General features: G+C 56.2%; 1 protein-coding gene and 1 long non-coding RNA gene across 5 annotated transcripts in view; one reads left to right on the top strand and one right to left on the bottom strand.

The window, feature by feature from the left end:
- Window positions 1-11: 11 nt before the first annotated feature.
- Hgs (hepatocyte growth factor-regulated tyrosine kinase substrate) overlaps window positions 12-14,164 on the top strand; it is a 15,864-nt gene continuing 1,711 nt past the window's right edge. The window contains exons 1-18 of one of the 4 annotated variants that reach the window (XM_015504063.2): window positions 12-168; window positions 1,445-1,529; window positions 1,835-1,910; window positions 2,366-2,458; window positions 3,962-4,085; window positions 4,833-4,885; window positions 5,476-5,544; window positions 6,401-6,525; window positions 8,910-8,988; window positions 9,093-9,158; window positions 9,321-9,416; window positions 10,157-10,195; window positions 10,270-10,413; window positions 10,510-10,569; window positions 11,100-11,310; window positions 11,731-11,903; window positions 11,981-12,121; window positions 12,224-12,398. In XM_015504063.2, the coding sequence (XP_015359549.1) occupies window positions 132-168; window positions 1,445-1,529; window positions 1,835-1,910; window positions 2,366-2,458; window positions 3,962-4,085; window positions 4,833-4,885; window positions 5,476-5,544; window positions 6,401-6,525; window positions 8,910-8,988; window positions 9,093-9,158; window positions 9,321-9,416; window positions 10,157-10,195; window positions 10,270-10,413; window positions 10,510-10,569; window positions 11,100-11,310; window positions 11,731-11,903; window positions 11,981-12,121; window positions 12,224-12,398 (1,846 nt within the window). In that variant the 5' untranslated portion in view covers window positions 12-131. Of the gene's footprint in view, window positions 169-450; window positions 590-1,444; window positions 1,530-1,834; window positions 1,911-2,365; window positions 2,459-3,961; window positions 4,086-4,832; window positions 4,886-5,475; window positions 5,545-6,400; window positions 6,526-8,909; window positions 8,989-9,059; window positions 9,159-9,320; window positions 9,417-10,156; window positions 10,196-10,269; window positions 10,414-10,509; window positions 10,570-11,099; window positions 11,311-11,730; window positions 11,904-11,980; window positions 12,122-12,223; window positions 12,399-14,164 lie in introns of those variants that run through there. The other 3 variants (XM_048797246.1, XM_015504062.2, XM_048797253.1) reach the window with 3 other exon arrangements.
- On the bottom strand, window positions 12,428-14,081 carry LOC125614483. Its single transcript, XR_007345064.1, has 2 exons — window positions 14,026-14,081; window positions 12,428-13,778 (listed from the first exon to the last, which is right to left on the bottom strand). It is a non-coding gene; the product is annotated as an uncharacterized LOC125614483 (long non-coding RNA).

The raw sequence follows: 14,164 nt of genomic DNA, 5'->3' as shown, positions 1-14,164 counted from the left end.
CCTCGCGGCTCCCGGGAGCGTGCGGCGACGTGCGGGTGCGCGCGCCGGAGCAGGAAGGCGGAAGCGGAAGTGGGGGCGCGCCAGCTTGCGGAGGGGGAGCGCCCGCGGCGTCTGTCCAGAGCGGGGTCGCCATGGGGCGAGGCAGCGGCACCTTCGAGCGTCTCCTAGGTAACGCGCCCGCCCTGCGCGGCCCCCAGGACCCGAGGGCAGCGCCCGGCTGCCCTCCCATGGCTCCCGGCTGCGGGCTTCGGGTGTGGCCGGGCGCGTCCCTGGGCTCCAGCGAGCGCGGCGCCGCGAGGGTGGGCGCGGGGCCTGCCTTGGGTCCCCTTTCGCCAGCGCGGGGCCGACCGGGCCGAGTCTGAGTCTCGAAGTGGGTGACGGAGCCAGACCTCACGCGGGGCCTGTGACCGCATGTCGGCCCCAAGGGTGGAGCCGGTGGTGTCCTCCCGGAACCTTTCCAGGCCCGTTTGTCCGCCCGGCCCTGAAAGCGTCCCTGGGTTCAGAAGGCCCTTTCCTCCCCGGTGGAGGGGCCAGCTGAGCCATCCGAGCCTCCTGGAGAGAGCCAGCTTCAGAAGGGAATGTGTTTAATGTGCGTGGTCCTTTCTCCTGGTGAAAACGCTCTGTTTCTGGGTACAGGCGCCCGGGTGCTGTCACGATCGGCTCCAGGCTGCCTCCTTCTGAAGCGTGCTTTTGGCAGAGACCTCAGATGGAACATTCCTTGCCCGTAGGACAGGCAGGCCCGGCATCACATGCTTATGGGATGGTTCAGCGCTTCAAGGTTGGAATCAGAAGCTTGCTGAATCAGTCCCCAAGTGGACCCCTCTGTGCTGGGGAAGGTGATGCGGTAGTTGAGTGGTAGCTCCTCAGAGAGCCTTTGTCCGAGGCCATGCGGATGTGGAGAGAAGAGTGTCAGCTGTAGAGTCCTCTGGAGTCAGTTGTGCCTTCCTCAGAGCCCTTGTAGAGGACTGGAGTTCATGTTACAAGTCTCCCCATGGCTTGTTCAGCTAATATCTAGTTGAAGGGTTAAAATATCTGAATGACAGGGATTCTGAAGGACTAAGTGAGTCTTCTGAGAAGCAGCAGAGCTTTGCATTTCAGAATGAATCCTTGCTGTGTGTGTGGCAAGCTATACCCCCTGCCTGCTTGGTTTTCTCTGTCTGCAGGGACATAGAAGTGCCTAGCTCAGGGGGTTGTGTGGGAATTTGTTGAATCGAGTGTTTGAAATGGCACCTAATGTGTAACAAGCATGTCACAGCGTTCCATTTGCATCTTGTTTGGGAAGGATGGTCCTTCCATGGTGTGCTCTGGAAGGATTTTCATGTGGTTTTCTATTCAGTCCAGATGTGTAAAAGGGAAGAGGCAAGTTCTCTTTTCCTTTTTGCTGAGCCTAAGGGCTGCCTAGGGAATCACAGACCAAATCCTGAATGACATCTCTTTCCCTCAGACAAAGCCACCAGCCAGCTCCTACTGGAGACCGACTGGGAGTCCATCCTACAGATCTGTGACCTGATCCGTCAGGGGGACACACAGTAAGTGATAAGAGTCTGTCCTGTAAAACGGGTGCAGCCCTGCACAACCCTGAGTGCCCACTGATCCTCCAGGATTCAGCTGACCACATGAGACCTCATGTGGGCAATCACATGGTCCACATGCTGGGAGTTCTGATGTTTTTGAACAATTAGGGGATTTTCCATGCAACGTAGGGATACGTGGTTGTGTTAATGTTTGCTTAGAGTTTCTGGGGACCAAACCAGTAGGCAGATATCCCCAACTTTCTTGCTGAAAGTGTTTCCCCCCCGCCTCTCTGTTGCTACCTATGGTCTTTTTCTTTCAGAGCAAAGTATGCTGTAAATTCCATCAAGAAGAAAGTCAATGATAAAAATCCACATGTAGCCTTGTATGCCCTGGAGGTAACTAGACCCTTGCTGCTATTCTCTGGCCTTCAGCCTTGAGGGTCCCCACCCCCAGCATCAGGCAGCCTTGTCCCCTTTCTGGGCACACAGCAACAAGTGAAGTCCTTTCTAGCCTTGAGTGCAGTTGTGTGCAGTGTCACTGAGCTTGGTCACCCTGAGGGGTGACAGGGGAAGAAATGATGCCACTGGTACTCTGGCTGTAGTTGGTACATGAGCCCTGAGGGTCAGCTCTCAATTTCAGTTCGTGGCTGTAAGCCATGATATTGTAGGGGTCATGGTATGTGGGTTTGCTGCCTGTCTGTGAAGCTGCCGCTTAAGGTTCCTGGCAGGCTGGGTGGTCTGAGACGCCTTTTGGAGGCCTGCATTCCCATGGGGAGGTGGGTACATCCAGGAAGAGGAGGGGACACTGCCTTGATCGTTGGCCTGACCTTTCCCTTTCTTGGGGTCTGCAGGTCATGGAATCTGTGGTAAAGAACTGTGGCCAGACAGTTCATGACGAGGTAGCTAACAAGCAGACCATGGAAGAGTTGAAGGAGCTGCTGAAGGTAGGCGTCCCCAGGAACCATGAGTCAGGGTTGGGGGCAGGTCACTCCACTTTTCCTGGTGCTTACTGGGCATCTATGACAGGAACAGTACTGGGTGCAGCAGCAGGTGTGAAGCGAGCAGTGGCGGTCCCAGTACTGCTCGCACTTAGGCTCAGACCTGGGAAGACACAGGCTCTGGATTGAAGTCCAGTCGTGTCCGGAGCACAGGGCTGACTCCTGGTTTTCTTGAGGTGCCAGGGGAGGCCTGTCAGAGCCAGGGCTTGGGGCTGAGTCTTGAATGGCAGCGATGGTGGTGGTGCTTTGTATGAGCAGAAGCCTGGAGAGGAGGCTTGGGACGGCAGCCATGTGGAGATGGGGAGATCTGAGCAGGGGACACAGGTGTGTAGCTGTGTCTAGGGGAGAATCAGAAGGGCAGACAGCAGTGGAAGGAGCTCCCTGGAGAGGGTGGGTTTCATACCCCCCTTTGGGAGAGAAGGGAAAGTTTTTCAGACCCTGGGAGGTTGTCCCCAGGCCCACCTGTAGGGATTGTGATGTGGATAGTGATGCAGAGTGGGGGTGATATGGCTGTTGTTTGAGGTGAAAGGACATCCCACCAAGGTAAGGCTGCTCTTCCTCTGCTGTGACCCAGGGCCTGGCCTTGTCTCATAGGAGACCCCATCCTGGACCCATGCTTCCCAGAGCTCACCTGCATGTCCAAGCTGACAGCTGGGCTTTTGTGAGGCCGTTACTGTACCTTGGCCAGTTTCTTATGTGGTCCTGGTTGGAGGAGGGGAGGTGTCCTCATGTGGCTGCTGTGTTCTGTTTGTACTGTGGGGGTCCTCTGCTGGTCTGCCCCTCTACTGGGGAGTCAGGGTGGTGATGGGGAGGGAGTGGCTGCTGGAGGACCAGGTTGTGGAGAGATATTTGAGTCCCAGTGTGGATACTGATACTGTGTCTCCTGGAAGCAGCTTTCTACCCTTTGTCCTCAGTGTCAGATGTCACAGCCTCCCTGAGAGAGCACCAGACTTGAGGCCTGGCTGTGTGCTCACTGAGTGGAGATGGTGTCTCTCTACTGTGTGTGGAGAAGTTTCCTGGGCAATGCCTGCTGCATTTCCCAGGCTGTTACTGGAAGCAAAAGCAGCCTCTATCCTTGGTCCTGAGGCAATACTTCGTGGCTGGGCCTAGTTGACTCTAGCTGTTTGAGACTGTTAGGAGCCAGTGACTTCCATGGCTAGTCTGGGTCTGTGGGGAGAGGGAAGGAGACATTCAGCTATAGGCTCTCAGACTTGGGGCATTTTAGCTCCAGGGAGTCCCTTGGCTCCTTATAGGGTTTAAAGAGTCATGGCCCGAGCAAGTGTTTGCTCAGGGAACCTGGGCACAGGATGGTGCCTGTCTGTACATCTCACCCAGACACCCCGCCACCTCTATGCCAGTCCTGTCTGCTCAGGGCAGCTACCTCCTCTCGCTGAGACCTGTGGCAGCGCGAATATCCTAAGACCTTCCCCACTCCTCCCTGCCTTACAGAGGCAAGTGGAAGTGAATGTCCGCAACAAGATCCTGTACCTGATCCAAGCCTGGGCCCATGCCTTCCGGAACGAGCCCAAGTACAAAGTGGTCCAGGACACCTACCAGATCATGAAGGTGGAGGGTGAGTTGGGGCAGGGGGATGGGATCCCGTCTAAGGCGGAAACATTGCTCCAGAAGCCACAGGGCTACCCTCCTGGGCAGAGTCAAACCAGCTGGACCCATAGATGCAGGGCAAAAGAGGATAGGCCAGTCCTCACTGAGTGGCTGACATTGGAAGCAAGGAGGATGGTGTTCTGGGAACTCCACAGAGAGCCCCCATGGAGGGAGAGTGGGCTTCCACAAGCTCCTGCCTTCTGGACATACCACCCCAGGATAAAAAGACAACTGCATTTTGGGAAGTGATGTGTCCTGGGGGGCAGTGCTGGATGAGTGGCCAAGGAAGACCTTGTAGGCAGCTGCCCTAGGTGCCGAGACTGGGCATAATAGGGAAACAAAAACTATTGGCTTCTGAGGCCCTGGGGTCACAGCTCACTTGGCTACTGAAGGATAGAAAGGTGACACATACCCAGAGGAGAGCTAGGCCAGGATTGGTCATGGCCCTGTGTATGGCAGCAAGTCACTGGTGGGGTTCAGGTTGGGCTGTGGCTGCTGAGGTGTGTCAGGGCCCCTCGGCTCCATCGCTCTGGCTGTTGTGGCCCTGGAGAGCGGGGCAGTGGTTTGAGAATACATGTAGAGGTGTTAGCTGGGCTCAGGGTTCTGAGGGCTTTGGGCGTCTTCTGGTGGTTTTGTCTGAAGAAACGGATGTCAGGAGTCAGAAAGCAGCTAAATCAGGGTGGGACCTGAAGGTGACTGCAGTCTCCTTTCTCAGGACACGTTTTCCCGGAATTCAAGGAAAGTGATGCCATGTTTGCTGCGGAGAGAGTGAGTCCTGGGCGGGGCATGGCCAGGGCTTGGAGTTGAGGAAGCGGGCAGGGGCACGGCCAGGCAGGGAAGGCCTCTCCGTCTTGTTTGGGCGTGGGTGGGCCAGAGCTGGGAATATAGGCATTCCTTGAGGACAAGATGTGGCTGTGACTCTGCAAGATGAGGTGGGGACGGGGCTGTGTTCATGGTGTCATTGGAATGTAGCTTTTGGGTACTTAACATAAATGCGCAGGGCACAGGATGAGCTCAGTGGGAGAGTGCTCCCTTCCATGCACAAAGCCCTGGTACCATCTCCAGCTCTGCAGAGAAGAAGAGAAAACATATTAGGAGAGCTGGAAACCTGTGGGAAGTGTCCCTGCCTGCCATACCTTTGGCAAAGAAAGAAGTCCAATTGGGGGCTTCCTATCTGAAGCAGCTCAGCCCTGGGCCCTGTGGCTCGGGCCACTAGGAGGGGTCAGACTGGTGCAGCTGCTCTGGCCACACAGATCTTTTGTTCCTTTCCTGTCCGTGGGACCTGGGGGAAGGCTCTGCCACCTCTGGGAGCTTGGTGGGGACTGGGGGTGTGGTCCTAAGTTTTGCTGTCCCTATAGGCACCTGATTGGGTGGACGCTGAGGAATGCCACCGGTGCAGAGTGCAATTCGGGGTGGTGACCCGCAAGGTGAGTGCCTGCCCTAAGGGGTAAAGGGGCCCTGTGGCCGAGCCCCTGCTAACTTCTCATATAGCCGGACAGACATCGGGTCACCTGTCATCACTGAAGCCACTGCCCCATTGTCACAGTCCTGTCCTTTCTGCTGAAATGTGGTGGTTTTGGCAGCCATGTAGTAGATGGTCAGTGCCCTCAGCCAAAGTTGGCCTTATAGAAGGCTTAGGCCTAGAGCTACAGACCTGGCCAGGGCTGAGTGACTGACTCAGTGCTTCAGGTGACAGCCCATGTGCACTCTGCTACGTGAGGCTGTTTTCTCCCTTCCCACAAGACCCCTGAGGCTGGCCTGAGGGGTGTAGAGGTCTGAGTAGCCATCCTGGAGCAACATGCTGCACTCAGAGCTCCTGTTCCTCAGGATCCCTGCACCCTTTCTGTTGACTTTGGGGATTTTTTTTTTTTTTTTTTAACTCAGAGGCACTTGGTCACATCCCCAGCTCTATTTTGTAGTTTACTTAGAGACAGGGTCTCACTGAGTTGCTTAGTGCCTCACTGTTGCTGAGGCTGGCTTTAAACTCAGGATCCTCCTGCCTCAGCCTCCCGAGCCGCTGCGATTACAGGAATGCATCACCTCTCCTGGCTGACCTTTGTTTTTAATTCCCCTTATATTCCCCAAACTTGTGACTGAAGTTGAGTCTCTTGAAAATGTTTCTCCAGGGGCTTCATGTTCTCCCAGGCATTTGTTTTGCTTGTCCTTATCTCTTCTCTGCTCCCAGACTGAGGCCCAGCCTCAGTGTTGTCCAGGGTGGTTCTGGCCAGTTGGTGTGGCAGATGCCCCAGCCCTATAACCAGGCCTGCCCCACCCTACTCGCAGCACCACTGCCGGGCATGCGGACAGATCTTCTGCGGCAAGTGCTCCTCCAAGTACTCCACCATCCCCAAGTTCGGCATTGAGAAGGAGGTGCGCGTTTGCGAGCCCTGCTACGAGCAGCTGAACAAGTGAGTCCCCTCATGGGCTCTGCAGGCTGCCTGCCCACCTCTGGCTGAGTGCCCCAGCTCAAGGCCTAGGTGGACAGGGAATGCCAGCCAGAGGGCGGGAGGGGCAGGCCCTAGGCCAGGTGGGCAGGCGGGGCCCCAGAGCCGCCTGACACTACCCCAGCAGGCCAGTTGCTTATTTTTGTTTTTGGTTTATTTGTACTTCAACTTTTGGGGATAAAACTTGGAAAAGTTGTAGGTGTGGCGAAAAGTTGCAGGTGTACTCAGAAGAACTTGGGGGGGGGGGGGCAGGTGCCTTTGCCTGTGTTCCTCGGCTGTGGGCTCATGGCCAGGTCTGTGCAGCCTGTGTTCTCCCTCCCTCCCGTTGCTTGTGTGTGCACGTGTTCACATATCTGCAGTGAATTGTGGCCCACGTGTCCCTTTGTACCTAAGCGCTCCCACATGTCTCCTGAGGAGGATTTTCTCTGAGGCAGGTCAGCCTTGCTCTCAGTGGGGACATCTGATCTTGCTGTGGCACTAAACCTGCTCTGCTGAGGTGGTTCAGTTTTGCCATCACCCTGAAAGCACCACTGGTGCCCACAGAGCACACTCCATGTGTCCTTGTACCTCCCCACCCCTGACCTGGAACTTTCAGTCTCTGCTGTCCCTGACACAGATGCTTCTGCAGTGCCAGCCATCGTGGCCTGTCTCACGTCTCTGGGTCTGAGTTTACTTTCTGCTCAGGGTCTATAGGTTTTTTGTTTTGTTTTTTGGTGATTCTGGGGGTTGAACCCAAGATTGTTCAACTACTGAGCTACATCCTCCCTTTTTGTTTTGAGGCAGCATCATGCTCCATTGCCCAAGCTGGCCTTGGGCTTGGAGGCTCCTGTCTCAACTCTCCTAGTCACTTATAGGCATGTGCTACTGTGCCTGGCCAGGACCTGCATTTTTGGCAGGAACCCCAGGAATGAGGTGGAGACCCCGTCTGAGTCTGCCCCCGGTCCTGTGGACCCTGACACTTGGTGTGTTGGATCTGGAGATCGCTCCCCGTGTTTGTCGGGTTTCCGCCACTGTGACAAAATTCCTGAGGGAAAAATCCAACTTAGGGAAGATGTATTTTGGCTCAGGGTTTTAGAGATTGAGTCCATGATGGCCAGCTCCATTGTCTTGGGCTTGTGTGACAGAGCAGCCTGGTAGGGAACATGAGGTGGAGCAAAGCTGCTCACCTCATGGCAACTAGGAAGCAGAGAGAGAGAAAGTAATTGGGGACAGAAATCTCACCTTGGGCACACCCCAGTGATCTACTTCCTCCTCCTGGGCCTCACCTGCTAGAGTTTCCACCATCTCCCAATAGCCTGTTAAATTGTGAATCCAGCCAGACACAGTTGCACACACCTGTGAGGCTGAGGCAGGAGGCTCTCAAATTCCAGGCTAGTAGCTCAGTGTTGGAGAACCTTGATTCAATCCCCAGCTCTGACACACAGGAGAAATATGGACTCTAAATGGGTTAATCCATTGATGAGGTAAGAGCCCCTAGATCTGGTCACTGCTGCATGGGGCCCAAGCCTTCAGCACAGCAGTCTCTGGGGACAGTTCAGACCCAAGCACGACACCTGGAAAGCTCTGTTACCTTGTGACTGGCAAGAGCCCACATGAGCCCCACCAGTGTCCTCTACTGGAGGGCTCAGGGCTCCACACTTGTCTGACTCTGCTCACCCTTCCCTCTCCTCCCCTCTCTGGTCCACATGAACCTGCTCACTCTGGAGAGGGGTCTGCACGTGCTGTTGGAATTCTTTATCTTATTTTTTTAAAATTTTTTTAGTTGCAGACAGACTCAACACCTTTACTTTATTTATTTATTTTATGTGGTGCTAAGAATTGAACCCAGTGCCTCACCCATGCGAGGCAAGTGCTGTACCACTGAGCCACAACCCCAGCCCTTGCTGTGGGAATTCTGAATGCACTGCAAGTCTGTGGCCCTCAGCCACCACTTGCTCTGGAGAAGGTCTGCATGCTCCAGGTCGAATTCTAGAAAAGGCCTGGTCTGGCTCTGTGATCATGAAAGGTCTTGCAGCCTTTCCTAGAACCTGCTGGGGATGAGGCCTGCTGCTGGTCACAGGTAGGACACCGAGGGCAGTTCCAGGTGTTCTGGCCAGGTGGGATTTTGAGTCACCATTTCCAGGAGAGGGACTATGGCTTACACCTACTGGTGCCCTGTGGCTGGCTCAGGGTCTACAGCTGCTCCTACTGTTCCCTGGAGCATGGCCTTTGGGCTACATGTGCCTGTGGGATCCCTGTCCTCACTTCATGGGAATAGTGTGCAGGAAGCTCTGGGTGGTTGACAACTTTGGTGGGGATGGGGCAGGTGTCAGTGGACAGTTACCTGTAGCATCCCATCTTGCCTCCAGGAAAGCAGAAGGAAAGTCCACCTCTACCACTGAGCTGCCCCCGGAGTACCTGACCAGCCCCCTGTCACAGCAGTCGCAGGTACCCAGTCCCCCCACAGTCCCCAGCATGCCCCTCCCCTGGGCCTCCCTCACCTGCCCTGCTGTCCTCAGCTACCCCCTAAGCGGGATGAGACTGCTCTGCAGGAGGAGGAGGAGCTGCAGCTGGCACTGGCCCTGTCGCAGTCAGAGGCAGAGGAGAAGGAGAGGCTGGTGAGTGGTGGGAGTCAGCCTTCAGGAGGGGACCCCCAGTTTCCCTGGAGGTGCTAGGCAGTGCCCCGCACTGTGCCTGGGGGCCACACGTGTGTGCAGTGCCCACCTCTCTTGCTGTGCCTTGTGCTCGCCCAGTGACACTGTTTCCCCATTCTGCTTCAGAGACAGAAGTCAACATACAGCGCACATCCCAAGGCAGATCCCACCCCACTGGCGTCGTCGGCACCCCCAGCTGGCAGCCTGTACTCTTCACCCGTGGTGAGTCTGCTGTGTGCCCAGCCAGGTGGCTTGATGCTGCTTATGGGAGGTGGGAGGCAGGTGGGAGGACACCAAGGGCCTGGCTGTCCTGGCTCGGGGCTTCCCTGTGGGGGCTGAGGATATGAACAAAGGCCCCGCAGGTTAGACCCTGTCCCTTCACACACCTGTGCACCCTCAAGCATTAAAGCCCTTGGTCACAGGGCCACCTTGCTCCTGCAGCCAAGCCTCACTCTTCATCAGGCAGGCTGCAGCAGGTCAGGGAAGTCACGTGCAAGCTTTGGGCTCTGGTGGGTCTGGGCCACAGCTGGGCCTCTGGGCCAGGAGCAACCCTACCACTGGCCGGCTGTGGCGCTTCCTCCTTCCTGCTGTCGGCAGGGCCCAGGCAGTGCTGTGTGAGGGCCAAGTGGGCCGTCCCTGTTCTGGCCTGGCCCTGGGAATTAATGGGAGTGCCAGCTAGGTGTCACTTGTGCTGCTTCTAGCAATGTTGCAGAGCCCAGTGGTGGCAATGTCAGAGCCTTTCTAAGACTTTAAGGTGGTGCCACCCCAGAGAGGAGAGGGTGGCCCTGGCGCCTGTACCACGGGGAGCCTGTAAAGCCATGGCTATCAGCACCAAGCTGGCATGGCATGGGGACTCAGGGCCAGGGCCATGTGGCACTACCCAGGCCCCTGCCTGGGTCACTTGGGAGCCGTGTGCTACTCCTCTTGGCTGTGACCCCTCAGGCCTCTTTTTGTCTCCCCAGAACTCATCAGCACCGCTGGCTGAAGACATCGACCCTGAGGTAAGGGCCCTGCATCTCATGCTGTCCTCTCACACTTGCCAGACTATGAAAGTGACCCCTTTATTGCCATGCAGCTTGCGCGGTACCTTAACCGGAATTACTGGGAGAAGAAGCAAGAGGAGGCTCGGAAGAGCCCCACGCCATCTGCGCCTGTGCCCCTAACGGAGCCAGCCACCCAGCCTGGGGAGGGGCATGCAGCCCCTGCCGGTGTGGCTGAGGTGAGAGGCCACTCTGCACTCCTGGTGCCTGTCTCCGGGGGTTTGTGTCCAGGGCAGGCTGGATGGAGGCCCCCTTAACCCTCTGGTCTCTTACAGGCTCCCCTTCCGGAGACAGATTCTCAGCCCATAACTCCCTCTAGTGGCCCCTTTAGTGAGGTAAGTTATGCCTCCCTCCAGGGCCCATTGTAACCGGCAGTCCCAATATCAGCTCTGACCCTGCCGTGCTATGCCTATGTGGCTTCTCAGAAGAGAACCTGTCTACTCTGTGTGGACTTAACATGAACCCCATATTCTGAGCAGCCCAGGCCTACCCAGAGGAGTTCCTCCCTCTCCTTGGGGCTTCTGGGCTTTGTCTGCCTTGAGTCAGACCAGGCCCGTGTTACCAGGGCAGGGGCTCCCAGCCAGCTCCAACCTGACTGTCCCTGAGCAGGTGGACAGAAGCCCAACCTTGGGCCTCATTGCTTTGTCTGTAGACCAGGGATGCTAATGGTGCCTGCCTGGTAGAGCAGATTGGAGACCCAATTAATGGTCTGCTCCAGGCTCTGAGCACAACAGGCATTGTCCAGATGCCCATGTGCCACCTCCGCAGGGGGTTTGCTGAGGCCTTATAGACTGGCCGGTGCCCATGGGAGGCTGGCCTAGTCAGCATCATGGCCATGCTCAGCTGTCTGCCTTGTCCCCAACAGCAGTACCAGAATGGAGGGTCAGAAGAGAGCCACGAGCAGTTCCTGAAGGCCCTGCAGAACGCCGTCACCACCTTTGTCAACCGCATGAAGAGCAACCATGTGCGGGGCCGCAGCATCACCAACGACTCGGCCGTGCTGTCACTCTTCCAGTCCCTCACCAGCATGCACCCGCAGCTGCTCGAGCTGCTCAACCAGCTGGATGAGCGCAGGTGTAGGTGCCCGCGCCTTGGACCTCGGGGTTGTCAGCTCCCGGGTGGTGGGGTGTCTGGAGCAGCGCTGCGTGCTCAGCCCTGTCCACTGCTGGACATAGGGCCTGCCCCAGGAGAGCTAGCGCTCCTCTCCTGTCCTTCCCTAAAGCCGTGGGCTCCACCATGGGGCTGCCATGGGAAGTGGCCGCAGCGCAGCGAAGGGCTCTGCCTTGCTGTACTCTGCCAAGCACAGGACTGTCTGTCCCCTCCAACCCAGAAGCCCAGGGCCTGCAGCCCCTAGGGAGGTGGGCTGGGCTAGGCCTTGCTGATTGCTGAGATCAGCTGGAAATGCAGGGGCCCAGCATTTACCAGTGCAGGAGCCCATGCTGACAGGGCTGCCCCTATGCTGTAGTGGTCAGGGCCGTCCTACCCTCTGCCAACAGTGTATTATGAGGGGCTACAGGACAAGCTGGCACAGATACGTGATGCCCGGGGTGCACTGAGTGCCCTGCGTGAGGAACACCGCGAGAAACTACGCCGGGCAGCTGAAGAGGCTGAGCGCCAGCGCCAGATCCAGCTAGCCCAGAAGCTAGAGATCATGCGGCAGAAGAAGCAGGTGCAGTGGCTGGCCCCATGTGGGGGTGGGGGGGTCCTGGGCCTGCCTGACACCCGCCCACTGTGTGGCTGTCACAGGAGTATCTGGAGGTGCAGAGGCAGCTGGCCATCCAGCGCCTACAGGAGCAGGAGAAGGAGCGGCAAATGCGCCTGGAGCAGCAGAAGCAGACTGTCCAGATGCGTGCCCAGATGCCTGCCTTCCCCCTGCCCTATGCCCAGGCATGTGCCGCCCCACCTGCCCCCTGCCCTATACCCATGTACATCTGCCCCCACCCCCGCTGGCTGAGGCCCTCTCTCACCCCATGTCTTCTTTGTCCCCAGCTCCAGGCCATGCCCACAGCCGGGGGCGTGCTCTACCAACCTTCGGGCCCGACCAGCTTCCCTGGCACCTTCAGTCCAGCAGGCTCAGTGGAGGGTTCCCCCATGCACAGCGTGTACATGAGCCAGGCAGCCCCAGCTGCCAGCCCTTACCCCAGCATGCCTGGCACCACGGCAGGTACCCATAGGGCAGAGGTGGCCCCAGACCACAGCTTTCTTTAGGTTTTATTTTAGCCCAACTTAAACAGAAAGTTGAGAGAATGAGGCAAATAATTTTTTAGATTTCCTAAACATGAACATTTTCTCATGTCTGCTTTTTCCTTCCTCCGCATGTGCACGCCCTCAGTTGCCTTGACAGTAAGGGGCAGGCGATACCTTCACCCAGACATGTTTACTGATACTAGGGCGTGTGCTCACAGGCTGGGAGGGCATCACAGAAGGCGCTAGTGACAACGCACTGCATGTAGGCCCTGTACGGCTCCTCCAGGACGTTCATCCCTCAGACATGGGCTGTTTGGCCCTGGCATGTGAGCAGACTGCCCCATGCAGGTGTGTTCTGCCTGAAGGTGCTCTGGGCCGCACTTCTGGCATGGAGGAAGCTGTCAGGTGGGGGACACAGTGTGTTGTTTTGTCCCAGCATGGCCGCTTGACGCCTCTGGATGCATCTCTGCAGACAGTGCCTATTCCTCTGTCGTCAGCAGGTGTCTGAGGAGGGAGATGAACACTCTGCAGATATCTGTACTCCTTAATCTTTTTGCCTCACCTCAGTAGTTCTTGCTAAATTTTGCCTGAATGTATGATTGTTTGTTGTGCTACATGGCCTGGCCACAAACTCCTGGGCTCAAGCGATCCTCCTGCCACAGCCTCTGAGTATCTGGGACTGCAGGTGTGCGTCACAGTGGCTCTTTTTGACCTTTGGCAGACAGTGCCTAATTGTGCCGTTGACTTTCCAGTGGAAGGAGGGGCTTTTCCCTCTCCATTTCTGTTCTTTATGTCAGATGGGTTCACTGGCTCCTCCTTCAGAAGACAATCCTTCATTATCGCTGTTGGTTTTGCTCACACCAGCTTGAGTGGCCTGTGGAAGCCCTGGGCTGGCTCCTATGACTTTGACTGAGGCAGGTCAACTCCATACTCTGCTTGACCTGTCCATTCTTGGACAGCCTGCTTCCTTCTAGTGGAGAGTGGCCTTTACAAGCCATGGTCTGGCTTCTGGGTGTGCTTGTGCTTCTCAGTCCTGTTGGCTGATGAACTTGGAAGTGTGTGTGCCGTGTGGCATGTGAACACGTCCTCATGCTGCACAGAGACCAGAAGCTTATCCCAGTGTCCCCCATCCAACAGTGTGGGGTTTCTTCTTTGTTTTCAACATAGTTATGTATTTGCTTGTTCCCATGAAGGCTGGACTGCAGTGGGAAAGCCACGTCTGGCCAGAGTTGAGCGTTTATCTGTAGTTCCTGTTGTCTGTGACCTGAGGTCAGGGGGTCAAGGTTCTGGGCTCAATGCTCTAGGATCAGCTCCCCCTACCTCCTGCAGTGTGACTGTCTCTCATTTCAAATACAGTCTGGCTCATTTATTTAATTCTACTTTAGAACCATCTCCCATCCTTGTTGGCTTTATTGTCCTCTTTTGAAATTATGAAGATAAATGAAGTTCTAAAAAATCTCAGAGCCAGGCACAGTAACACATACCTGTAATCCCAGCCACTCAAGAGGCTGAGGCAGGAGGATCACAAGTTCAAAGCCAGCCTGGGCAACTTTGTGAGACCCTGTCTCAAAAAGTGTAAAGGAGCTGGGCATAGTGGCACATACCTGTAATCTCAGTGACTTGGGAGGCTAAGGCAGGAGGATTGCAAGTTCAAGACGAGCCTCAGCAATTTAGCAAGGTCCAAAGCAACTTACAAAGACTCTGTCTCAAAAAAAAAAAAAAAAAAAAAAAAAAAAAAGCTGG

The sequence above is a fragment of the Marmota marmota genome, unplaced genomic scaffold, assembly GCF_001458135.2.
Source record: "Marmota marmota marmota unplaced genomic scaffold, marMar, whole genome shotgun sequence".
NCBI classification, from domain to species: domain Eukaryota; kingdom Metazoa; phylum Chordata; class Mammalia; order Rodentia; family Sciuridae; genus Marmota; species Marmota marmota.
Note: the sequence above shows the minus strand (reverse complement) of the source record. Positions and strands in the feature narration are given on the sequence as shown.